At 34.1% G+C, this 24,248-nt stretch overlaps 3 protein-coding genes across 5 annotated transcripts; all 3 read left to right on the forward strand.

The window, feature by feature from the left end:
- The first annotated feature begins 2,480 nt into the window (after window positions 1-2,480).
- Window positions 2,481-6,107, forward strand: LOC137816420 (glucan endo-1,3-beta-glucosidase 7-like). Of its 2 annotated transcripts, none has more exons than XM_068619551.1 (5): window positions 2,481-2,959; window positions 3,459-4,126; window positions 4,564-4,917; window positions 5,331-5,628; window positions 5,789-6,107. In XM_068619551.1, the coding sequence occupies exons 1-5, from the start codon at window positions 2,896-2,898 to the stop codon at window positions 5,824-5,826; spliced, it is 1,422 nt and encodes a 473-aa protein (XP_068475652.1). In that variant the 5' UTR covers window positions 2,481-2,895; the 3' UTR covers window positions 5,827-6,107. The 2 variants fall into 2 exon arrangements, 1 of the variants encoding a protein (XP_068475652.1); XR_011081799.1 differs by having other exon boundaries at window positions 2,556-2,959; window positions 5,097-5,628.
- Window positions 6,108-6,278: 171 nt separating this feature from the next.
- On the forward strand, window positions 6,279-9,140 carry LOC137816421 (protein LIKE COV 3-like). 2 transcript variants are annotated; one of them, XM_068619553.1, is made up of 6 exons: window positions 6,279-6,778; window positions 6,902-6,954; window positions 7,601-7,710; window positions 7,932-8,099; window positions 8,188-8,409; window positions 8,903-9,140. In XM_068619553.1, the coding sequence occupies exons 1-6, from the start codon at window positions 6,662-6,664 to the stop codon at window positions 9,004-9,006; spliced, it is 774 nt and encodes a 257-aa protein (XP_068475654.1). In that variant the 5' UTR covers window positions 6,279-6,661; the 3' UTR covers window positions 9,007-9,140. The 2 variants fall into 2 exon arrangements, with proteins under 2 accessions (XP_068475654.1, XP_068475653.1); XM_068619552.1 differs by lacking the exon at window positions 8,903-9,140 and having other exon boundaries at window positions 8,188-8,887.
- Window positions 9,141-12,338: 3,198 nt separating this feature from the next.
- Window positions 12,339-20,783, forward strand: LOC137816419 (protein ESSENTIAL FOR POTEXVIRUS ACCUMULATION 1). The gene is made up of 9 exons (XM_068619550.1): window positions 12,339-12,584; window positions 13,511-13,599; window positions 13,762-14,664; window positions 14,753-14,882; window positions 15,325-16,116; window positions 16,280-18,992; window positions 19,633-19,823; window positions 19,933-19,992; window positions 20,198-20,783. Exons 1-9 carry the CDS (start codon window positions 12,512-12,514, stop codon window positions 20,569-20,571), a joined length of 5,325 nt encoding a protein of 1,774 aa, XP_068475651.1. The 5' UTR covers window positions 12,339-12,511; the 3' UTR covers window positions 20,572-20,783.
- Window positions 20,784-24,248: the final 3,465 nt, after the last annotated feature.

Genomic DNA, 24,248 nt, shown 5'->3' on the forward strand with positions numbered 1-24,248 from the left:
TGACAAGAAAACAGTTATAATTGTCATTGAATGAGTCAAATACATGCTTCAAGATACAGGCCCATGACATCAGGAAGCCATGATACACGTTCTAAGGACCACTACACACGTTTAGGTGGACTGATGACCCAACTCTCACAGGTAAAGGCCCAAATCAATCTATAGGGGGGACTTCTGAAGAGGGAAAATGCACGTTTTTTATATCCTAAGAGAAAAAACCAAACACTAACACTGACTTGAGCGTCAGAGTGCAATTGTAGGTACCCCACCGACCGGCGGAACACACACGCAGGAGAGGAAAACCTTCAAAAAATTTAAAGACTACCAACACGACAGCGAACTATGTATTAAATAGACAAACATTACTTAAGCCCAAACTCAACACAGGTAAAAAATAATATAAAGAAACACGATATGCTCAAGAGAAAAGAAACTATCAAGATAAGTATCATAAACACACCAAATCACGTGAACTGAAAAACAAGTTGAAGAAGAAAAAAAAATGTCACGAACACACCCCTTAATATTAAAGTAAACTTAGTATTGTTGTTGAAGTGTGTTGAATCAGTTCTCTCTATTATAAGACTCATACACAGCAGGAAGAGAAACCAAATGCACCTTTTTAAAAAATAGAAAACAACCTACCACTAAAATTGTTAGGTTTCGCCAATGAGTCTTTAAGATATGAGACTACTCACGTGTAAGAATTTTAGCATAAGATCCAATATAAACATAAAATTATAAGAGAATGAATATATATTTTCCTCTTTATATATTGTTCATTTTCATTAAATATTGGACTCGTGAATTCATATTAGAATTTTTCACAAAAATATTTCTAGTATCAATGAAAATGTATTTTAAAATTAGCTGTAAAATAATCTAAAAAAAATATTGTGAATACATTTTTAAAAAAAGTTAAAAATAAATAAATTGTAAAAAAAAATCACTAAATAACAACTAAATTTAAAGATAAAAAATACTTAGTCACTTTATTAACTAAATTAATGCTATATAAACTAACAATTATTGATATCTAAAGTGATTTTTATTATTAATAAAAATTTATAAAATAATTTATAAGTTGACATTTAAATTAGGTACAAAGGTTTCACTTACTAATATTTTAGTTTCTAAATTAGTTTATAAAAAAACTAAAAAAGACATGCCAATAATAATTTTTTTAGTTTATAAAATTATCTTTATTTTAGTTAAATAGTAACTAATTATTTTGGTCTCTAAAATTCTTTTCTATTTAATGATTTTTTTTAATTAAAAAATATATAAGAATTAACATATATTTTTGTGTATATTAAAGCATGAAAACCTAACAAATTTCACAATGAAATAACTTAAAGTATTTAACTATAATAGGTGTAAAATAGAAAAGTAAAAAGATGTAGAGAAAAGAATGAGGAACATATATAAAAATGATTTGTTTATGTTTGAATGGTAACTTATGAATTAAGAAATGAGAGTTGTTAGTGTAGTAGAAAAGTGGGAATTATTAAGAGGAAGTGGAGGTGGTGGTCCATCCCTTAGTCCATGAACACATTGGAAGAAACTCCAATGCCCTTTAATTTGATTTTGTGGCTAACTTTAATGTGGAGCCAAACCTAAAGAGGAAACAAACACTAACAACACGTCTCTATTAGCTTTTTTTTTTCTTCTTTTCTTTTGAATGTTACCACTATTTTGACCTAAATGTTGCTCTTGATTTGTTTGGTATAATATGACACTTGAGAGCATTAATTTGATGATTGAGAAAGAATTACAGTGATATATAAATATAATTTGGTAGTAGCGAGTTTGGCCCAAAAAGTGCTGAAAATTTTGATTGTAGCACATTGGTTTGAATTGGAAATCTCTCTGGATGCCATTGCAAAGTTGGCTCCTCTCAAAAGGAAGAGGTGTTCTTTTTAACCAATTAAATTAAATTTCATGAAAGAAAGAAAAAAAATTTATTATTTAATATATTAGAGATGAAAAGAATTTATAATATATAAATGAGTGTAATACATAGTTTATAAATGGGTATTCTTCATGTACGATCAATATAGTCTAAAAGACTAAAATCCTAAACCTTAAACTCTTTATCAATCTATCGAAACGTTTTTTAAGAATCAAAACATAACAAAACATGAACCTCCAAAACGGACAATATACAAATTTTAACTTATTGATTTTGTAAGGTTAATTTAAACTTGAAATCTACTTAAAATAATATCAAATTCATTTAGTATATATTTTTATCAATTATCGTATCATCATAACTAGTTTCACATGAGTTTCACATAAAATTAATGATTTCATGACTGTTTATAGATGTATAATCTCACATACTAGTTGATAATTTCAACATCATATTAGAGATCATAATGGACTACAAATTATAAAACGATGACTTAAGCTTAACTGATATTTTTAGTATTTATATAATTTTTCAAATCTTTAAAATTGTTCTGGATTCGATTATGCTAACCTTCTATGAGTTTCCTTGGTCTTTAGTTGTTCATGGAAGCAAAACAACATTCGAGTTCCCACGAGGACCCAACAGATTCAACGTGCTGCTTTTGAGGACGAAGTAAAATCCTTTACTTTCTGCTTCGTCCACTTAGAGAATGTTCTTTGATTAGCACGTAAGAAAGAGCCGTTTTGTAATTTCAACTTCTTCAGCTCATTCTCTTCAAATATTCAAAAAGGGTTAGAAGAAGAAGAACTCAGACAGACACACTATGTTACCGTTACTTTTGAATACATTAAGAAAGACAATTTGACCGTTTTACCCTTAACTAATAATTGCCCATTCCCTTTCCCTCCCTTTATATACTTCCCTTCACACCTCAACTCCATTCACACAAAGCAAAGTTCACAAAAGAAACACACAGTTCTCCAATGGCAACCTCTCTCGCATTTCTTCTTCAGTTTCTTCCTTTCTTTCTCATATTTAACCTTGCAAGTGAGTTTTCTTCTTTTAAAGTAAGATTATTGTAGTCACTCTTTTCATATTTAATTTCAATGAACTTGAAAAATAAAAATAAAAATTAACCATATAATATAATTCATCGAAATTGGAGTTAGTCTATTGTAGATTCCAATCAACTCTTAATAAAATCATTTAAATCTATTATTGTGAGAGTTTGTTGAACCTATCTGACATTCACTGTTATATCAGCCCTACCATAACATATACCTTCATACAGGAGTTGGTAGTTTTGTTACATCAGACCTACCATAACATATATTTTCACGCACGAATTGGTAGTTTTAGGCGAGCAGAATTATTAAAAATCTCACATTATCTAGACATATTTGAATAATATTGTCTTTTTTTTTTATTTGTGGGAACAATAACTTTTTATGTATTTTACTTTTTATTTTGTTGTTTAGTTTTGTTATTTTGGTAGTAATGTTATGTAACTGGGTTGAGAGATGAACAAAGAAGGTACTCTGTGCAGGTTCTGAATCGTTCATCGGCGTCAACTATGGACAAGTCGCCGACAACCTGCCGCCGCCTGCGGCGACGGCGAAGCTGCTCCAGTCGACGGCAATAGGAAAAGTCCGGCTGTACGGAACTGATCCGGCGATAATACAAGCGCTGGCGAACACGGGAATTGGAATTGTGATCGGCGCGGCGAACGGCGATATTCCGGGGCTGGCGTCGGACCCGAACTTCGCGAAAACGTGGGTGAACACCAACGTGGTGCCGTACTACCCAGCGAGCAACATCATCCTCGTGACTGTTGGCAACGAAGTGATAACCTCGAACGACACGGGCCTCGTGAACCAGATGCTGCCGGCGATCCAGAACGTGCAGGGCGCGCTGGAGGCGGCCTCTCTCGGCGGCAAGGTCAAGGTGTCGACGGTGCACTCGATGGCGGTTCTGAGGGACTCGGAGCCTCCCTCCGCCGGAAGGTTCCACCCTGAGTACAACACCGTTTTGCAGGGGCTGTTGTCGTTTAACAATGCCACGGGCTCGCCCTTCACCATCAACCCTTATCCCTACTTTGCCTACAGAAGCGACCCTGGCAGAGCCGATAACCTTGCTTTCTGCCTCTTTCAGCCTAACGCCGGCCGAGTTGACCCAAACACCAACTTGAAGTACATGAACATGTTCGATGCTCAGGTATCCACAATTATACTTGCTGTTCGTATGGTGTTTGATATAGTGTTCAGTGTCTCCTTAATCTATCACTTTCTATCCAATAAAAGTAACTTCAAAATGAAGGATAAATGTTAGAGAAGTACTCCTAAAACTTACCTTAGGTTTTATGTTGAGTTAAACATCAAGTCTTTATCATATATTTACATGCTAAGAGTTGTTAGTCGAGACTATTAGAGATTAGAGATTTGGATATTTCATTTGTTTGCAAACCTAAACTTTTATAAGTCGGTTTTATGGAATTTATGAATAAGGTTTAAAGTTTACTAAATAACTAGAGATTAACATATTTCATTTGAGTGCATTTCTCTTCTTATAAGTCGATTTTATGAAATTGTTGAGTTAGGTTTAAAGTTCACTAGATAATGCTTATGTTGATGCGGATGTTTTCGTGTGTGTAGGTGGATGCGGTTCGTTCAGCGTTGGATTCTCTGGGGTTCAAGAATGTTGAGATTGTGGTGGCGGAGACAGGGTGGCCATACAAGGGAGACACCAGTGAAGCTGGTCCAAGTCTTGAGAATGCCAAGGCTTATAACGGTAATCTCATTGCACACCTTCGATCTATGGTTGGAACCCCATTGATGCCTGGAAAATCAGTGGACACATACCTTTTTGCTCTCTATGATGAGGACTTGAAGCCCGGAGATGCTTCTGAGAGAGCCTTTGGGCTTTTCAACCCTGATCAATCTATGATCTATGATGCTGGCCTCACCAAACAGCAGCAAACTAACAGCCCCGTGCCAGTATCTGCACCGGTATGAAAGAATTCCATTATGTTATGAACAAAACTGTGAATTATTATACCATCTCATATCATTTTAGTGTCTGTATGTTTGACTGAGACCATGATCATAGTGTGGAGTTATATTGAAGCTGTTCTAGACTTACAGTCTATAGCAGTATTTAACTATGTGATTTCTTAATTTGATTGAAGACTCCGGATGTGTCAAAATCTCCAGTGATACCAGCGCCAACAGACCCGGGTCAAACACAAAAATCTCCAGTGATTCCAGCGCCAAAAGGCCCGGGTCCAACACCAAATAAAGCAGAATGCTTGAGTGGACATGAAGCCACCATTTTGCAGTCTTTAATAATGTTCACAGTTCTCATCTTAATGTTGTTCTAGCTAGTAGTATTTAACATGATATGTTTCTTAATTTCATTGAAGACCACTCCGGATCTGTCAAAATCTCCCGTGACTCCAAAGCCAACCAAAACAAATAGTAGTGGAACATGGTGTGTGCCGAAAGCAGGAGTCTCAGATGCAGAGTTACAAGCAAATTTGGACTATGCTTGTGGGCAGGGGATTGATTGTGTCGCAATTCAACAAGGAGGGGCTTGTTTTGAACCTAACACTCTACTAAACCATGCTGCATATGCCATGAATCTACTGTATCAAACTGCTGGACGGAATCCATTGACTTGTGATTTCTCTCAAACAGCCATGTTATCAACGAATAATCCAAGTAAGTATTCGATTCATGTGTTCTTGCCTCATAGTCTATTTCTATGTTCATAGCTTTTTAATTCTCTGTATTATAGTGTAGCTGGATAAAAATCTGCTTTGTTTATTTTGTATTAGGCATGCCCAGTTTACACAATCTCTGCTCTTTGTTTATTTTGTAGGTTACAAGAGTTGTCTTTATGCTGGTGGAAATGCCTAACCTAAAAAACAAGAAAGTAGATAAAAGGATGTCACTTTTTGTTGTTTAAATTATTGTCTCTTAATTGCCAAGAATTCCCCTGGTTCTTCGAGTGTTCTGTAGTAGTAATAGGTGAGTGTGGATGTATGAGGAGGATCCTCTCTGTTTCTAGTGTCACATTTTTTTAATGTCACTGTCAGAAGCAAAGTGATGCTTTGTTAATGTGTGTTGAGTCATCATTTGATATACTGATTAAAGTCATGTGTATATACTCATTAAATAATATATGTTTGTTTTCTTCACTTTTTTTTTATGTTTATTTGGTATAGTTACTTGTACTAATATTTTATTATTCAAATTTATTGAAAATTCACTCTAATATTAAATTTTTATGCGAGTTTATATTTTAAGAATTATTTTAAAATTAAGAAAATAAAATAAAAAATCATGGGCATCCAATAATTCCCGCGAGCATAAAAAAAATCTGTTGATTTATTCATTGATTCCATGTAACTCAATTAAAGTATGGACAAAATTGAAATAATACAAATTTATTATGTAATCTATTAAGTTGGGTTAGAACAAAATCCAATAAATAAAAGAAATATAGATCATAACAAAACAATAAATGTTATAGAAGCTTGGAAATTTGATATAATAAACGTGACCAAAGTTTTAATTTTATAAGTGTGTTGTTATGTGAGATGATTAAGAAATAAAATCTGAAACACACAAGGCAGCAAAGTTGTTTATATGACGATTTCAACGCAAGGAGTATATGAAAGTTTAGCATTCTGTTATGAGTGATCCCTGAGAGAGAAAAAGGAAAAGAAAGAGTAACAGGGAAAAGAGAAAGATGGCATCAAGAGATCTAGAGCTCTTGATTCCTGTGTCCAGCTTATCAGAAAATGCATCAAAATCATCAACCTCTTCTCCAAACGTTAGTTCCACCCAGAATCACACTGGGCAAGAGGTCCTTCATATTTATCTGTCATTTTCTTCAATCTTTTCTCAACAAAAATCTTCAAATCATTCAATCTTTATCACCCTTTTTTCCCCTTTTTTCTTCATTTCATGAAGTGATAATCTTTTGTAGGCATTTTCAAAAGTGATTCGTAGCTGGGCCTCAAAGAAGTTCATGTCAGGATGGTATATATGCATGTTTTGTTCATTCTGGTGTTCATCACATGAATCATTTTGGTCGATCTTATGAATTTGATAATTTTATGCATTGAACAGAATCTCAAGAATCAATTTTCACATTTTTTTAAAAAATATTAACATTAGTTTTTCTCTAGTTTCTTCAATAACATTCAATCTCTCTGTAAGATGTGAGGTTGAGTGAAAATATTCAGAGAAAAGAAAAGAAAGAGATGATTATTAAAAGAGTGTATTTTACAAAGAGAAGATATATATATATAACAGGGAGAAATACTCACTAGAACCTTAATCAAATACTCCTTTAGGTTTTAATCAAATACTCATATTTTTTAGATACCCATTGTTCTATCTCCATTCTTTCTAGCTTATCTTTTCACTACACACTTTTTTTTTGTTATTTCTTAGACATTTATTTAGCTTATGCATGGAAAATAATACTAAATTTTTAAAGGGGTATTATTTTATGAGAAATGAACTTTTCACAAATTAAAAGGTTTGTGGGAATGTCTTTAAAAGGGTGCAAAAGGTTAAGGGAGTTTCTCTAAATAACATTATAAAGTTGTGGTTTTTCTTATTCTTTACATGAATTAATATTTGTTAAGCTTTCTGAAGGAGATTGTGATATCATTTGCAGTGTCATCCTTCTTCCCATTGCAATAACATTTTATGTTACTTGGGGATTTATCCGATTTGTTGATGGTTTCTTCTCCCCAATATATAATCATCTAGGAATCAATATTTTTGGTAAGATTTTGGAATCTCTCACCTTATTATCATCACTAATTACAAGTTATTACTTTTTGAGTTTGATAATAAGTTTAAGATATAATTGATACACATGAATTTGGTGTATAAGTTTATCCACTTTAGTTGCAAGTTCAATTCTTTACATTTTGATTCTTGTATTATATTTCTATGATTTGTGTTATCATGAATTTTAACAAATTAATTTTTTTAATTGATAGGTCTTGGATTTATTACTTCCATCACTTTTATATTTTTGGTTGGTATTTTCATGTCATCGTGGTTAGGAGTTTCACTTCTCACCCTTGGTGAATGGTTCATTAAGAAAATGCCTTTAGTAAGCTACATATATGTTGCCTCAAAACAAATAAGTACAGCAATATCACCTGGTATATTTTTCTTCAGCACATTTACTTAACTCTATGTTATTATTTTTGTGTTTTTAAGTAAACTTGAAGCTTTTCACTTAATTTACAGATCAAAGCTCAAATGCTTTCAAAGAAGTTGCTATCATAAGACATCCTCGTCATGGTGAATATGCACTTGGATTCATCACTTCTTCAATAATCCTGAGGAATAGAGATGATGAAGAACTGTTTTGTGTTTATGTTCCCACCAATCACTTGTACCTTGGAGATATTTATCTCATTAGCCCAAATGATATTCTAAGGCCTAATTTGTCGGTTCGAGAAGGGATAGGTATGAATGTTCTTAACCAAATCATATATGGTATTTATTTTTCTTTCACTACTTATTATCTTTACATGTTATTCTATATTGGATTGAATATGTTTTTGTCCTGTGTTTTCGTGTAAAATTAGTTTTTATTCTTATTTCAAACTTTTGACATCCTGTGTATTTATAGTAAAGAAACTAATAGAACATGTCATTGTCAGTTTTTTTATATGAAAACAAATTTTCAGTGTGGATTAGGATGTTAAAATATTTTATGTTGACTCATTGCTGACGTGTGTTATGATATTATGATACCCTATACACACTGAAAATTTGTTTATTACATACAAAAAAAACAATGGTAACGACTCACTTCAATAGTTTCCTTGGTACAAGTATCCATGAGGTCTAAAGTTTGGACTAAGGACAAAAACTGATTTCACGTATTATAGTGTAGAGAAATGAGAAACATATCTAACTTTTATAGATTTTAACAAACATTTTTTTTGTGATGCAGAAATTGTTATATCTGGTGGCATGTCGGTACCTAAAGTATTAACTATAGTGGATACTCATGCCAAATTTGCACCAAGAAAGGCAACATATGCATCAAAAGTATAATAAGAATAGTATAGTTTATGATTTTGAGAAAATTATATGTTCAACTTTAGATGTCCTCGATCGGAGTAAATACAATCTTAATTTTTTGTTTTTTTAATTGAATCGCTCAACTATGATGTATGATTAAAAAAATTAGCAAGACTTTGCTCTTAATATTCAACCTAGTAGTTAACATGACATTTAGTATAGTTTTTGGTTGTGATCATTAAGAACATTAATGAACACAATTGTAAGAAGATAAAATATCAAAATATTTAATCTTTTATATATATATATATATATATAATATGCTCATACTCAAAGGTTACAAACTAAATCAAATAGAATTAACCATACATTTTGTTAATAAATAATAACAAGTTACGAATATATCTTACAAATTATCAAAAGAAACACATTCTTAGTCAATTTCATGTGTATGTTGACATTTTCCCTTTATTCATATGTTAAAATATAATCATCACATTTCAAAGCAAACACACTAAAGAGGGTAAAGTAACAAAATAAATATATCACGTAACTTTGAAATTATAATAAAAATACACAAAATTGATAAGTCAATTAGACACATTTATTGCCTATCAAAGGCATATTAATCTAGTAGTTATAAAATTCATTAGCTTTCTATGTATTGAGTTGAAAGATATGAGACTATCAAGTTACAAAATTTCCAATATACATGTAGTCATTTCATTTTTTCATATTTGTCATTAACTTTTGACACACCTATCTTATTAGATGCACTCAGTTATATTATGAAAACCTGATCAATTAAATATTAAAAATTATAATATTTAATTTTCGAATTACGATAGTTGCAATTAATGTATAATATCTTACAATTTATTAAAACCATAGTCATTACGAACGTCCTACTATAATGTCATATTGGAGTCACTTGCACTGTTATTTGTATTTGTGTTGAAAACGTTGTGACTAGCAAAAGAGTTACAATATTTATAACTAACATAAATTACATGCTTAAACATGCCACTTCTACTTTATGCAAGGTGTTAAATGGTATTTGAAATATTAAAAAACTTTAAACAATATATTTTAAACTTTAAAATCATAATATATTTTGTATTTTAAGTTTTAAAATTTAGAATATATAGTGTATTTCAAATTCTAAAATTAATGATGTATTTAAAATTTGAGAATCTAATTTTTAGTGACTTTATCACCAACGTCTACTACAATATCACCATTTTTTCTCATGTTTTTTTGCAAATCTTTCTTATTGCCACCGTTGGAAAAAAAATATTAACCCCTGTTTACTTCTCTACGGGTGAGTTTTGGATTGTGGGATTTTTGGTTTATGGATAAAGTGTTTGGTGTTATAGGATTTTTTTATTAAGGGTCAAATAGTACTTTACTACTTCATGGAGGTGCAAAGGAAAGTATAGAGGTGTAGGAAGAAGTTGTCTGACTATGGAATATGAATTAGCCATTTGGGCTTATTTTTCTGGACTCTAAATGGGCTGGACCGAACCCGTGACTGATTTATTTTTTATAATAAAAACTTGCAGATAATTAATTTAATATTATATGTGTTTTAACTTGTTAATGTCCATTTTAAGCTGAATGTTTTAGCATTTTTGAGTTTTATTTTAATTTCTAGCCTTTGTTTATTCTTATGATAATTGGCACAGTTTCGTTGTTGTTATATATTATATTTTACTATTTTATTGCACAAATAACAATTATTTTTTAGTATATAGTGATTAAACTATTTACTAACTTGGTACAGAATATTTTTTGACTTAAAAAAATTTAATTTCGTACAAAATATTTTAATTAAGATTTGAACTAAAAAATATAATAATTATTTATAAAAACAAGTCTCTATTAAACTTACATGTTCAAACCATTTTTATAAATCAAAAGAGGAGAATATGCGGAATATAAAGTTATTTGAATTTTTAAAAACATTAAAGGTTATATACATACATATTTACTAATAAATGTTTGTATAAAATTTAAAAAATAGAATGAAAATAATAAAATTATACTAATATGTAATAAAAGTAATACAATATCAATGACATTAATTATTCATATTAATGTTTAAAAATTAACGCCCCTTCAGTTTTAGGAATTTTAAACACAATTGAAACTATTATTAATTAATATAATAATTGTAATTGTAAATTTTACATTAACAAAATGATGAAGCTAAAATAATAGTTAGAGATATTAGTAAAATTCAAAATTCAACATAAAGCAATAAAGTACAAAAAAAAAAATCATAATAATATCGTGAAGTTTGTGTGAAGGAGCAACACAAAAATTTGAAAAAAAAAATAAAAAATTCTTGAGATTTTACCCTACACACACCATGTGCCATGCTCCGTCTCTGGTAGACCCCTCTTTGCAAAAAAATATCTATAATCATAAATAATCCCAAAAAATAAATTAAAATTTTAGAAAAACAAAAAAGTCCTTTTCAGTTCCTATATTTTTAGTCAAACATGATTAAGTTATTATATTCATTAAAATAATTGATTTATATTAATTAAAACTTAATTAACAATGAAAAATAAAATAAAAACAAAACTAACATATATTTCAAGTAGTTTAACAACTGAGTTTATTATCATTATAAAAATACTTTGTTTTTCAAAAAATATTACAAAAATTATCTTAAAATTATAAAAAATACGTAAAATACACTTCTTACTAATACTTTAATGTCAAAGTTATAATAAAATATGACAAAATAGTTATATTTTTTAAAATTATGATTATAATTACATAATAAAAACACTTTAAATTTTTTATGAATAAGTTTTATAGATGATGGAAACTAAACAGTTTGTAAATAAATATAAATATATAAAAAAGTAAAAAAAAAAGTAAACTGTAGAAAAAACAGTTACATAATTTAATTTAATTATTAAATATTATAGAGTAAAACATTATAAATATTTTGACTAAACTGAATAGATATGTAAAAACTAAAAATATTACTGAAAATAAAATAAAAATACAAACTATTTTCCAGACAATTTTTTATTAATTAAGATTATAAAAAGCCTAAGAAGTTTATTATTTTTTATTTTTTTAATAATTTTAATAAATCAGATATAACCACATGAAACGAAAGTCGTTTCGTATAAATCGGGTCATGGGTGAAATGCGCACCAATGATGGGAATGGAAAAAATACGAGGGAAAAATTTCATTTTCAACGTAGCAAAAATCTTCCATAATTAAAGAGGCGCGTGAGATACACGTCACTCTAAAACCCGCGGCGGGTCGGACACGGACAGGTCCAAGGCGCGTGGCCATTTGTTCCGAGAATCACAGGGGTTGGCACTAACGTGCGCGCGGGTCGCAGGGTCTTAACGTGCACCCTAACACACATTATGAAGTGTGTTGAAAGGGTTAACCTATATTCTTCCCCTTGGCCTCCCAGTTTGGTTTTCCTCGCAAAGAAGGGTTTTCGTTCGCACAGTGCTCACTTGCTCGTTTCATTCGTTCCTTCCAACTCTCGTTGATCATCCATGGCTGAACAACGCGCCACCTCCGATACTCGCCACCACCTCGCCGTCGCACCGCCATTGCAGATCTCCAAAGGTTTCATTTCTCTCGCTCTCTCTTCCTTCCATTTCTAATTTTTTTTTTTTTTGCTTTGGATTGGAATCCAACGATTTGTGTGTCTTAGCTTCCATTGTTTCGTCTCTCCTCCTTCGTCGCTTGCGTTCTCTTCTTCTTCTATTTCATTCAGTTGTGGTTTATCACTTGCTTCTCTAAACCCTAGTTTCCCCAAACCTTCATTTCTCTCTTTTTTTCTTCCTTTCAGTTTTGTGAACAACCGAAATGCACTTCGTTTACGGGTGAGAGTTTAGGGTTTTTATTTTTGCTTTTGGAACGGTGACGGAACGGCTTCCACGGTTCCGATACGGAAATGACATTCACGAATATTTTTTTGCAACTGAGTTTTTTTTTGTTATTTTTTGAACTACATTTTGATTTTTTTTTTGTTTTTGATTTTTTTTTTTCAATATTGTTTTGTTTGCGCCTTTTTTCGTGTGAACTGTGGTTTAGAAGGTTGGAGTTTTACACTGCAGTGAAGGAAGCCGGTTTTTGAAGTCCGAGTTTGTCGTTGTCAATGCTGGAATTGGCTATTGGGGTTTACACGGAGGGATATTAGCTTCATTACGGTTGAAACAGGATTTGTTTTCATTGGTTAATTCCACTTCCTGCTCTCAATTATTTTTAGATAAATAAGTAATGAAACATGGTTTCAGATTTAGGTTGCTGCCATGAGATTCTATTTTTTGTTGCTTAATATACTGACTGATCCTTTTGCGCATATTTTAGCCCTTTGATCGCGATTTTATATATTATTTTAAACTTCATATTTGGTTGAAGTCCGCATACATGTTTCTTGTATATTTTTAATTTTTCTTTTGTGCTACATGCTTTCTACTTTTTGAACTTAGTAGTTAAAATCTCCTTTTTTCTTTTCGATAACTGAAATTTCTATCCATTTTGTGCAGATGTGCAAGGGTCTGACAATCCCATTCCGCTCTCACCACAGTGGCTTCTGCCAAAGCCTGGGGAGAATAAACTCGGAACAGGATCTGTGGTGTGTGCTTAACTAGTTTTGCATATTCATCTATTGTTGTCTGCGGATAGTTTTGTTGATATTGTCTCTAAATCAGACATAGGTGCCGCCTTAGTTTTCCAGAAATAATTTTCAATTGCTAATGTACTTTTGCCTTTTCCTTTTCCTTTTCTAACCACTCAGGAGAGCCACATGGTCTTAAACCCACCTTTTGGCCATCAATCAGATACTGTTAAGACATCTGGAAATGGAGAGGATGTGCATGATGTCCATAAGAAAAAGGATGTCTTTAGGCCATCCATGTTTGACTCAGAAAGTGGACGTCGTGACCGTTGGCGCGATGAGGAGAGGGACACCAAGTCCTCCATTAGGAAGGATCGTTGGAGAGATGGAGACAAAGAAGTAGGTGATTCTCGCAGAGTGGATCGATGGACAGATAATATGACTGCAAGAAACTTTGCAGAAGCACGACGCGGTGCATCTGATAATCATAGATGGAATGATTCAGGAAACAGAGAAACTAACTTTGATCAGCGGCGTGAAAGTAAGTGGAACACCCGCTGGGGTCCTGATGACAAGGAACCGGAGGGCATTCGTGAAAAATGGAGCGACTCTGGGAAAGATGGTGATATACATCTGGAAAAAGGTCTGTCTAACATTTCCAGTCAGGGAAAGGATGAGAAGGAGGGAGATCACTACCGGCCGTGGAGATCTAACTACTCACAAAGCCGTGGAAGGGTTGATCCTTCCCATACAACCCCAAACAAACCAGTATCTACATTTTCCTATGGGCGTGGTCGTGGGGAGAATACACCCCCAGTCTCTAGTATTGGACATGGCCGGGTTGGTTCTCTCGGTAGCCCTTTGAGTAGCACATACCTTGGAACTGCATTGGAAAAGGTTCATAGTGGGCATGAAGAACTTAGCCCCCTTAAATATAACAGGACAAAATTGCTTGATGTGTACAGAGTGACTGGTATGGGTACAAATAGAAAACTAGTTGAGGATTTTGTGCATGTACCTAATCTTACTCAGGATGAACCGTTGGAGCCTCTAGCTATACTGGCACCAAATCCTGAGGAACTGGTAATTGGTTTCTTTGGTTTCTTTTTTAATTACTGAATGCAATTGCCTTTTCTAGTGGTTTAGTGTGTGCTTTTTTCTGTTTGAACAGTCTGTCTTAAATGGAATTGACAAAGGGGAGATAATTAGCAGCAGTGCACCTCAGGTGCCAAAAGATGGAAGGAGTTCATCTGATTTTACTCATACAAGAAGAATGAAGCCAGGAAGTGCACCTTTCCAGGGTAAATTCTGGATATACATTTATATACTTCTAGATAGGTTTGGGTGCAGGGTAACTTTTGGAACTAGATTGTTTTTTTTATCCTTGTAGAGGTAGTTATAGAGTGAGGATTTTGACCCTTAAACAGAGTAAGGTTTTGACCCTTTGACCCATATTTTCATGACGTAACTTGTTTATAAACCCTCAGTTCTAAATAATTCAGTGGTCTAATTAGTGGGTTTGCATGGCCTTAAACAAACTTAACTACTGATCCCCCCCTCCCATTTATGTATTCAATTTCTACTGCTTGAACAATGTTAAATATCACATTTTAAGGATTCCTCTTTCAACATAAATGGGGTTCTTCGTACCTATATCTGCTGCCCTATAGTCTCTGGCTTTTCAGGAGTATACTTTTCTTTCTCTACTTACCACTATTTTGTCATAATATATTTAATGAACAGATAGAGGTGAAGATGGAGGTTCTTACAAAGTGCCTGAAGAGGTTTCCACTAATAAAGACTCGTCCTTTGAAGGAAATACTTCTGCTGTTCATCCTGGTGCTCCATGGCGAACTATGCCAGTTGTTGATCATGCTACCCAGTTTCACGATAGCAGAGATATAACTAATGATCTTAGATTGAGAAAAACGGATATTAACTCACACCAGCCAAAAGATCCTCATAATCAGTGGGAAAATAATTTGGGTTATTTACCTGACTCCAAAGAAGTAGGTAAGTGGCAAGCTAGTGAAGATCCTGTTATCAAGAGGCAGTTGTCTGGCATATTGGACAGTGAACTTGAAACCAGAAGAGTTCAACAGACTGTTCCAGAGGAGTTATCCCTCTTGTATAAAGATCCTAAGGGTCTAATCCAAGGTCCATTTAAAGGAATTGATATTATTGGATGGTTTGAGGCTGGATATTTTGGTATTGATTTACCTGTTCGTCTGGAAAATTCAGCAGCTGACTCACCATGGTTGTCTCTTGGTGATGCCATGCCCCATTTAAGAGCTAAAGCCCGTCCTCCTCCTGGGTTTTCTACACCAAAGCCAAATGACTTCACAGATATTCCTGGCCGACAAATTTCTGGCACATTTGGGAATACTCTTACTGGTTTGAATGAGGTTGACATTTTGCGAAGTGATTCTAGGCATCGTCCGAATCCTGATACCGAAGCTGAAAATAGGTTTCTGGAGTCACTTATGTCTGGTAGCAAGAACAGTCCTCCCCTTGATGGCCTGGCATTGTCAGAAGGTTCTTACTTGTTATACTTGGTTATTTTGGTCTTCGTTTTTGGATAATTAAGTTATATTATAATTTTCTGCATTGATGATTTTTTTTAATCTTCTCCATTTTTGTACACTAGCATGTTTTGAGATATTTAAGCTTGACATTGATCTTGATGCTTTCAATTCAGGTTTACAAGGGTTTATGGGAAATAATCCTGGTAATATGGGTCCATCAGGAGTTGACAATGGAAATAATCTTTACTTGCTTGCTAAGAGGATGGCACTTGAACGACAACGGTCCTTGCCTACTCCCTACCCATATTGGCCAGGGCGTGATGCAGCTTCATTTGCTCCAAAAGCGGATGTTGTCCCAGATGCCTCCTTGCATTCTAAACTATTGTCTTCAGGGAGTGATAACTCTCGTCAACCTCCATCCCAAAATTCTGAGTTAATGTCAATCATCCAAGGTTTATCTGATAGGACATCTGCAGGCCAAAATAATGGTGCTGCTGGCTGGCCTAATTATCCCTTACAAGGTGCATTGGATCCCCTACAGAATAAAATTGACTTGCTTCATGATCCAAATTTTCCTCAAATGCCATTTGGAATTCAGCAGCAAAGGCTGCCGGCACAAAACCAGTTGTCTTTAAGCAATTTATTGTCTCAAGCTGCTGCAGATACCCCAAATAATGCTTTGGCAGCGGAGAAGCTACTTTCTTCGGGTTTATCACAAGATCCGCAGATATTAAATATGTTGCAACAGCAATACTTGTTGCAACTGCATTCTCAAGCGGCTTCTCAAGCACCGCAGATCCCTTTGATTGATAAACTGCTATTGCTGAAGCAGCAACAGAAGCAGGAGGAGCAGCAGCAGCTACTACGACAACAGCAACAACTGCTTTCTCAAGTGTTGCATGACCAACAGTCTAGCCAGCTTTTCAGCAATTTATCTTATGGACAGTTGCAAGGTGTATTACCGATAGGGAATTTGCGTGTGGATCCTTCTCAAGTTCAACCACAAGAGATCTTTCCCATGAGCTCTCAGGCACCAATCCCCAATGCGCATAATGAGCATAATTCTAATTCTTTGAATCTACCACCTAAAGTTAGTCAAGATACAAGTTTTAATGTAAGCAGTGAAGCTTCTATTCGTCTTCCACACCAATTTTTTGGGGATACTCATCATCCAGAAAATTGGGTCCCTAATCTTACTGAACAAATTAATGATCAGTATCAGAAGGAATCTTTCCCAGTATCATCAACTCATGTTGACGGTTCTCCATTGCTTGATCAGAACAAATCAAAAGAGGAACCACTTGTTGTGCCTCTTTCTTCTTCTGATTACACTGCTAAGTCAGTGGAACAGCTGCTGCCCAGCAATTTTAGGCCTGATGCTGGGGTCCTGGCTTCAACTTCTAAATCTGGTGAAAAATCTGGGCATCTGGAGTCTTTTGCATCCAACATTGCCTTATCTACAGTTGGATCTAATGTGTCACCACCAGTGAGTGGTCCTGGTATGGAGGTGAAGGCTAAATTGGATATTGTGTATCAAGAGCAACATGCTGGGAGGGACAGCACTTTATCTGAGCCATCTCTGGGAGACATGAGAAAGGTTGAAGGTCAAGAACCTAAAAAGGCTAGTGAGAAGAAATCTAAGAAGCAAAAATCAACCAAATCCCAGTCTTTTGATCAAACAAAAGGAGTGGTAAAAAATGTGACTTTGCAGCCATCAAAGCAGACAGAAGCTGAAATGCCAAAATTAAGTGATTTTGGGGAAGCTAAGATGGACGAATCATTAAATGATATGCAACAAACAAGAGTTAAAGGAACTCGAACTGGAAGTGCTGTCCCAGAGGCTGGTGGCTGGCCTGATATTATTACTGGAAAGATAACTGAAACAGTTGATGCGGGTGAGGCCAACGCAGCTAGTTCTTTTTTGACACAGAAAACTGAGGTATCTGCTGGACGAGCTTGGAAACCTGCTCCTGGTTTCAAACCAAAATCTTTCTTAGAAATTCAACAGGAAGAACAGAGGAAGGCTGAAACAGAAATACTTGTATCGGATGTTGCTGTTTCTGTAAATTCAATGAGCCTGGCAAGTCCCTGGGCTGGGGTTGTGTCCAATCCAGACTCTGTGAAGGTATCTAGTGAAAGTGCCAATGGAGGAGGCAACACTGAGAATTCTGTTAAATCTGAAACTTCTGAAAATGTCAAGAGCAAGAAAAGTCCTCTGCATGATCTATTAGCAGAAGAAGTTCTAAAGAAATCTAATGAAATATATGCTGAGGTTCCAGATAGTATATTTCCCTCACATAATATAGTTGTACAATCAGAATCATTGGATGACGGCCATTTTATTGAGGCGAAGGATACTAAAAGAAGCCGAAAAAAGTCAACAAAATCTAAGGGTTCAGGATCTAAAGCTTCATTGCCCATTGCATCATCTGATGTACCTATAGCTTCAAGCCCCAATGAAAAGGGAAAAAGCTCCCGTTGGGCTCAGCAGGAGAAGGAAGAGTTGCCTGTCATCCCTGCAGGACCCTCTTTGGGTGATTTTGTTCTTTGGAAAGGAGAGCGAGAACCACCAAGCTCGTCTCCTTCTCCAGCTTGGTCTACTGATTCTGGTAAGGTTCCAAAACCAACTTCATTGAGGGACATTCTAAAGGAGCAGGAGAAAAAGGCCTCTTCTGCAATTCCTGTGAGCCCAGTTCCTCCCCCTCAGAAATCTCAGCCTACCCAGTCTACACGTAATAGTGCATCTTCATGGTCAGTTTCAGCATCCTCTCCTTCTAAAGCTGCTTCTCCAATTCAGCTAAATACCCAAGCTTCTCAATCAAAGTACAAGGGGGATGATGACTTGTTCTGGGGTCCAATGGAGCAATCTAAGCAAGATTCTAAGCAGTATGATCTCTTATCTCCTTTTGTGTTTGCGTTTGAAAATTTTACCCTCAAACTTCTCATCTAAAACTTTCATTATTTTTATTTATAGGCTTTCTTTGAAAGCAAACTAAGCTTGTTTTAACACATCTTTGTTTAGAAATGTTTGCAGTAGCATTGCAACCAATTAACACATCTTAAATATTACACAAGGAAGAATGTGATAAATGTCCACTTTTGTTTCTATTGTTAGATGATCTGGAAATTGAGTCTCTATATTATTGATGGTGTTGAAAATTGAAAAGTGTGTTTTTGTAGTAGCATTGGTCATGAAATTTTTGGTTTTGAAGGCATCTGCTACTAAACATAAATTTCTTGCCTGTTGGTAAAATTCGTAGAAATTATTTACTTATCTTTAACTTCTAAGCTGTAGTGAATCTGTTCCCATTCCTTCTTTCACTATGGGATTGGAGAATGGTGTGTTGCCCCCCCTTCCCCCTTCTTGGACTACTTCGATTATTGCCCCTAAAAAAGTTTGGTGTTTGATTTAAAACTTGAGTACTCTGAAGTAATAGTAGTTGAGTATGTTTGTGTATTGAAACATCCAGTTTTGGTGGCACAGTTGATGAGCGATAGCTGATTTATTTGTTTTCCCTTCGAGCAGGTCTGATTTCCCTCAGCTTGCGAGCCAAGGGACGGGTTCAAAAAACATACCCTTGAGAGGTAATTCTCCGGGACTATTGACAAGACAGAAATCAGTGAGTGGCAAACCAACTGAACGGTCTCTAGCATCATCACCCGCCTCTTCTCAATCAATGCAGAAATTGAAAAAAGATGCCATGACAAAGCATTCTGGTAAAACAAGGATGCTTTATTATTTGTTTATTGTACATGCCGATTGCCTAATATACTGTCTGGGTCTTTTGACAATCTTCTAAATGTTGAAATTATGTTAAATTTTCAGAGGCCACGGACTTCAGAGATTGGTGTGAGAGTGAGTGTGTTAGGCTTATTGGCTCAAAAGGTATGTCCATCGTTAAGACTTAGGTCGTAGTTGTTTAGTTTGAAGGGTTATCGGTTTTGAATTCAACATTTTAAATGGCACTATAGATTAGGCTGTACTTATTGTAACCACTTCGAAAGTATTTTATTCTTTAAATACCATAGATTGTTTTTTTATAACCCTTAATTATTTTTGGTTGGGGTGGGGGGTACATGGCTTATTGCAGATACAAGCTTCCTTGAATTTTGCTTGAAGCAATCCAGATCAGAAGCTGAGCTGCTCCTTACAGAAAACCTTGGATCATATGATCCTGACCATGAATTCATTGATAAATTCCTGAATTACAAGGAGTTGTTACCATCCGATGTTTTAGACATAGCTTTTCAGAATAGGAATGACAAGAAAGTTGCTCGACCTGGTGTGGCTCGGACAGCATCAGCTAATGCAGATATACAGGATGTGGAGTACAGTGAAGGATCCTCTAAAGGTGGTGGAAAGAAGAAAGGTAAGAAGGGGAAAAAGGTCAGCCCTTCAGTTTTGGGATTTAACGTTGTGAGCAACCGGATCATGATGGGTGAGATCCAGACTCTAGAAGATTAATTGAAGAGGTTCTGACCGTAGATGTAAATACATTTTGGTCGTACTTTGTAAATGCTTTTTCCCGTTTTAGGTGTTTTATGTTCTTTTTTATACACAACAGTAGCAGCATTTATTGGATCTGCTTAACCAATTTTGTTATCTAATGTTAGGAGTTGTTTTGACACTTCTCGGTGACATTCATTTTATCTTAATATTACCCTTTTTCAAATCCATTTCTTCATTTAATCACTTTTCCCAATGCTTTCAACTCTTAAGTCTTAGCAGATGGAATTTCATTTGACTTCAATCCGTAAATATGTATCTTTTTATTTGGGTTGAAATCATCGTCCAGTTTCAAAATATTATAGTTGATGATGTGACACAACCAAGATACAGTCTAATTTAATTATACATTCGCCAAGTTATCTTTGGTTAATTCTCCTGCAGTTCTAAATATCTTGAATTGGGATGTGTCTGATATGACTCACATGAGTTTGTATTCACGTTAAATGCTATAATAACTTTTTAAGTACATCTTTATTTATTTAATTTTGCATTACAAAATAATTATACTTTACATGTTATCATTGGTTCAATTAATTGCATGTTTTTATTTGTCTTCCCATGAAGTTAAATCAAATATAGATGGTGTCTAAATGTTTTTATTTTAAAATAAGTTACTAATGAATTCTAAAATTTTGATTTTTTTATGCAAACCATAGCACTATTTAAAACTGTTTCAATTTAAACTACTGAATAATTCTTAAATGTGAATTTAATTATTTTTTCATAAATTGTCAGTTACATATTTTTTTTAAATATATACATATACAATTTTATAAAAATAGTATTAAAAAGTTTACGTAATTGTTATTTTTCATTAGAAAATTTAATTATTTATTTTATTAAATAAATAAAGGAATTGTTTTTTATTTATTAGGAGGTAAACTGTCCAATTAATAGATGACATTAAATAATGTATATTTTTTTATATAATAGTATATGATTATTAAAATAAAAAATATTATTAAATTATAAATGAATATAAATATTTTTTATAATTTTATCCTAATTGATTTTTTATATAAGTAATTATTTTAATTTAAAATAACAGTTAAATGATAAGAATTTATATACATTAACTGTATAGATATTTTCGTGTCATCCGCTAATTTGAAATTATTAATAAATTTTTATGATTATTATAAATACAGTAATTATTATCTATCGTTAATTTGATTAAACACAAGAATTTCGCAGTGGAACAAAATCAATTATCCATAAATTTAATGTGGAAATATTTTTTAATTGATAATAAAAAATAAATAAATATGAATTACTCATTTGTGATTCTACTTTAGTCTCAACAAACTAGACCACTTAAACAATCTACATGGTTAGATTTAGAGAACCCACTAAAAACAAACACCTGAAAAAATAGGTTAATAAATCATCCTCATACAAACTAGAGGGTCGAAACACCATTCAAGTCTTTAATTGAAACGGCAAACACTTCTAAAACATCGACCACAACCCAATAAAGATTACATTGTTCCTATGCTTCTACACTCCCACACATCATTTGCAGAAATAAGAGCATTACTCAGTCTGAATAGGAAAAAAATCACTAAAGGAACATTGTGAGGACACGAGCCGCACTTCAATCCATACAAATGACGACAAAACTCCTCCTCCATCATGCAAAAACTAAACAAAGGACTTTGGACCACAATCTCACCTTCCAAATTGACCCAAGTGAATAACTTATTTTTCAGCACAAAGTGCAGAAGGTAGCGTGCGTTTTATACATCCAAAACTGTTTAAACACTATAAAATCCTCTACTTCACAAGCCTGATAGCCTTGGTTTGCACAAAATTTCTGAAAAATTCTCCCGAAATAGTTTTTTCCTGAAAATCCACGTAAGAATCTCCACTGAATTTGGGACAAAACGCGACAAATTTCAGGTCAAACGGATGAGTATTCGCCCACGAAAAAAATCAAACAGTTTCGCACACAAACGAACCTTCCTTTCAGCCCTGGAAGTGATGAATAAAAAATTTATTGCCAATCCTGTGGGACGAATCCGGGGCTCAAATCTCAGCCAAAACTCAACAAACACAGTGACGAAAGTCTGGTGAAAATTTTAGACCAAAATACCCAACAAGTAAGGCGTGGTAAGTCCCAGACCGGGAGTGAACAAAACTGATTTTCCAAAAACAAAACGTCCTGGCTTTCCTTCCCCATATCTTCTTTTTGTGATTTGTTTGTGGACGTGCCTCCTTAACTGGGTGCAAACAACACATAAAAGTACTTGTGTGAATTTTTTCAGCGCAATACGGACCCAGAATAAAATTGCAGAAAGTATGGCGAAATTTCACGAGTTTTGGTAGAGGATATCCTTGGTTTGCACAAAATTTCTTAAAAATTCTCCCGAAATATTTTTTTTTTCAAAATCCACCTAAGAATCTCCATTGAATTTGGGACAAAATACGACAAATTTCAGGTCAAACGGACGAGTATTCCCCAACGAAAAAAATCAAACAGTTTCGCACACAAACAAATCTTCCTTTCAACTCTGGCAGTGATGAATAAAAACTTTATTGCCAATCCTGTGAGACGAATCTGAGGTTCAAATCTTAGCCAAAACTCAACAGACACAGTGACGAACATCTGGTAAAAATTTCATACCAAAATACCCAAGGAGTAAGGCGTGGTAAGTCCCAGACCGGGAGTAAACAAAACTGGTTTTACGAAAATAAAACGTCATGACCTTCCTTCCCCGTATCTTCTTTTTGTGATTTTTTTGTGGACGTGCCTCCTTACTTGGGTGCAAACAACATATGAAAGTAATTGTGTGAATTTTTTCAGCACAATACGGACCCAGAATAAAATTGCAGAAAGTAGGGCGAAATTTCACAAATTTTGGTAGGATAGCCTTGGTTTGCACAAAATTTCTGAAAAATTCTCCCGAAATAGTTTTTTCCTGAAAATCCACCTAAGAATCTCCACTGAATTTGGGACAAAACGCGACAAATTTCAGGTCAAACGGACGAGTATTCACCCACGAAAAAAAACAAACAGTTTCGCACACAAACGAACCTTCCTTTCAGCCCTGACAGTGATGAATAAAAAATTTATTGCCAATCCTCTGGGACGAATCCGGGGCTCAAATCTCATCCAAAACTCAATAGACATAGTGACGAACGTCTTGTAAAATTTTTATACCAAAATACCTAAGGAGTAAGGCGTGGTAAGTCCCAGACCAGGAGTGAAGTTTTTCGAAAACAAAACGTCATGACCTTCCTTCTCCGTATCTTCTTTTTGTGATTTGTTTGTGGACATGCCTACTTACCTGGGTGCAAACAACATATGAAAGTACTTGTGTGAATTTTTTCAGCGCAATACGGACCCAGAATAAAATATCAGAAAGTAGGGCAAAATTTCACAAGTTTTGGTAGAGGATAGCTTTGGTTTGCACAAAATTTCTGAAAAATTCTCCCAAAATAGTTTTTTCCTGAAATTCCATGCAAGAATCTCCACTGAATTTGGAACAAAACGCGACATGTGTAAATTTGGAACTATGAAAGTACTTGTGTGAATTTTTTCAGCGCAATACAAACTCAAAATAAAATTGCAGAAAGTATGGCGAAATTTCACTAGTTTACCCAAGTAAATAACTTATTTCGTTTTATACATC

This window comes from Phaseolus vulgaris, chromosome 1 (genome assembly GCF_000499845.2).
Source record: "Phaseolus vulgaris cultivar G19833 chromosome 1, P. vulgaris v2.0, whole genome shotgun sequence".
In the NCBI taxonomy this organism is placed as follows: Eukaryota; Viridiplantae; Streptophyta; class Magnoliopsida; order Fabales; family Fabaceae; genus Phaseolus; species Phaseolus vulgaris.

Bases quoted from the DNA above. Each gene is read 5' to 3' on its own strand.
- LOC137816420 (XM_068619551.1), top strand. From the start codon at position 2,896: ATGGCAACCTCTCTCGCATTTCTTCTTCAGTTTCTTCCTTTCTTTCTC. The intron at 2,960-3,458 runs GTGAGTTTTCTT...TACTCTGTGCAG, and splicing joins TCTCATATTTAACCTTGCAA to GTTCTGAATCGTTCATCGGC. The intron at 5,629-5,788 runs GTAAGTATTCGA...TTTATTTTGTAG, and splicing joins GTTATCAACGAATAATCCAA to GTTACAAGAGTTGTCTTTAT.
- LOC137816421 (XM_068619552.1), top strand. From the start codon at position 6,662: ATGGCATCAAGAGATCTAGAGCTCTTGATTCCTGTGTCCAGCTTATCA. The intron at 6,779-6,901 runs GTCCTTCATATT...AATCTTTTGTAG, and splicing joins AGAATCACACTGGGCAAGAG to GCATTTTCAAAAGTGATTCG. The intron at 7,711-7,931 runs GTAAGATTTTGG...TTTAATTGATAG, and splicing joins TCTAGGAATCAATATTTTTG to GTCTTGGATTTATTACTTCC.
- LOC137816419 (XM_068619550.1), top strand. From the start codon at position 12,512: ATGGCTGAACAACGCGCCACCTCCGATACTCGCCACCACCTCGCCGTC. The intron at 12,585-13,510 runs GTTTCATTTCTC...CATTTTGTGCAG, and splicing joins GCCATTGCAGATCTCCAAAG to ATGTGCAAGGGTCTGACAAT. The intron at 13,600-13,761 runs GTGTGTGCTTAA...CTAACCACTCAG, and splicing joins AACTCGGAACAGGATCTGTG to GAGAGCCACATGGTCTTAAA.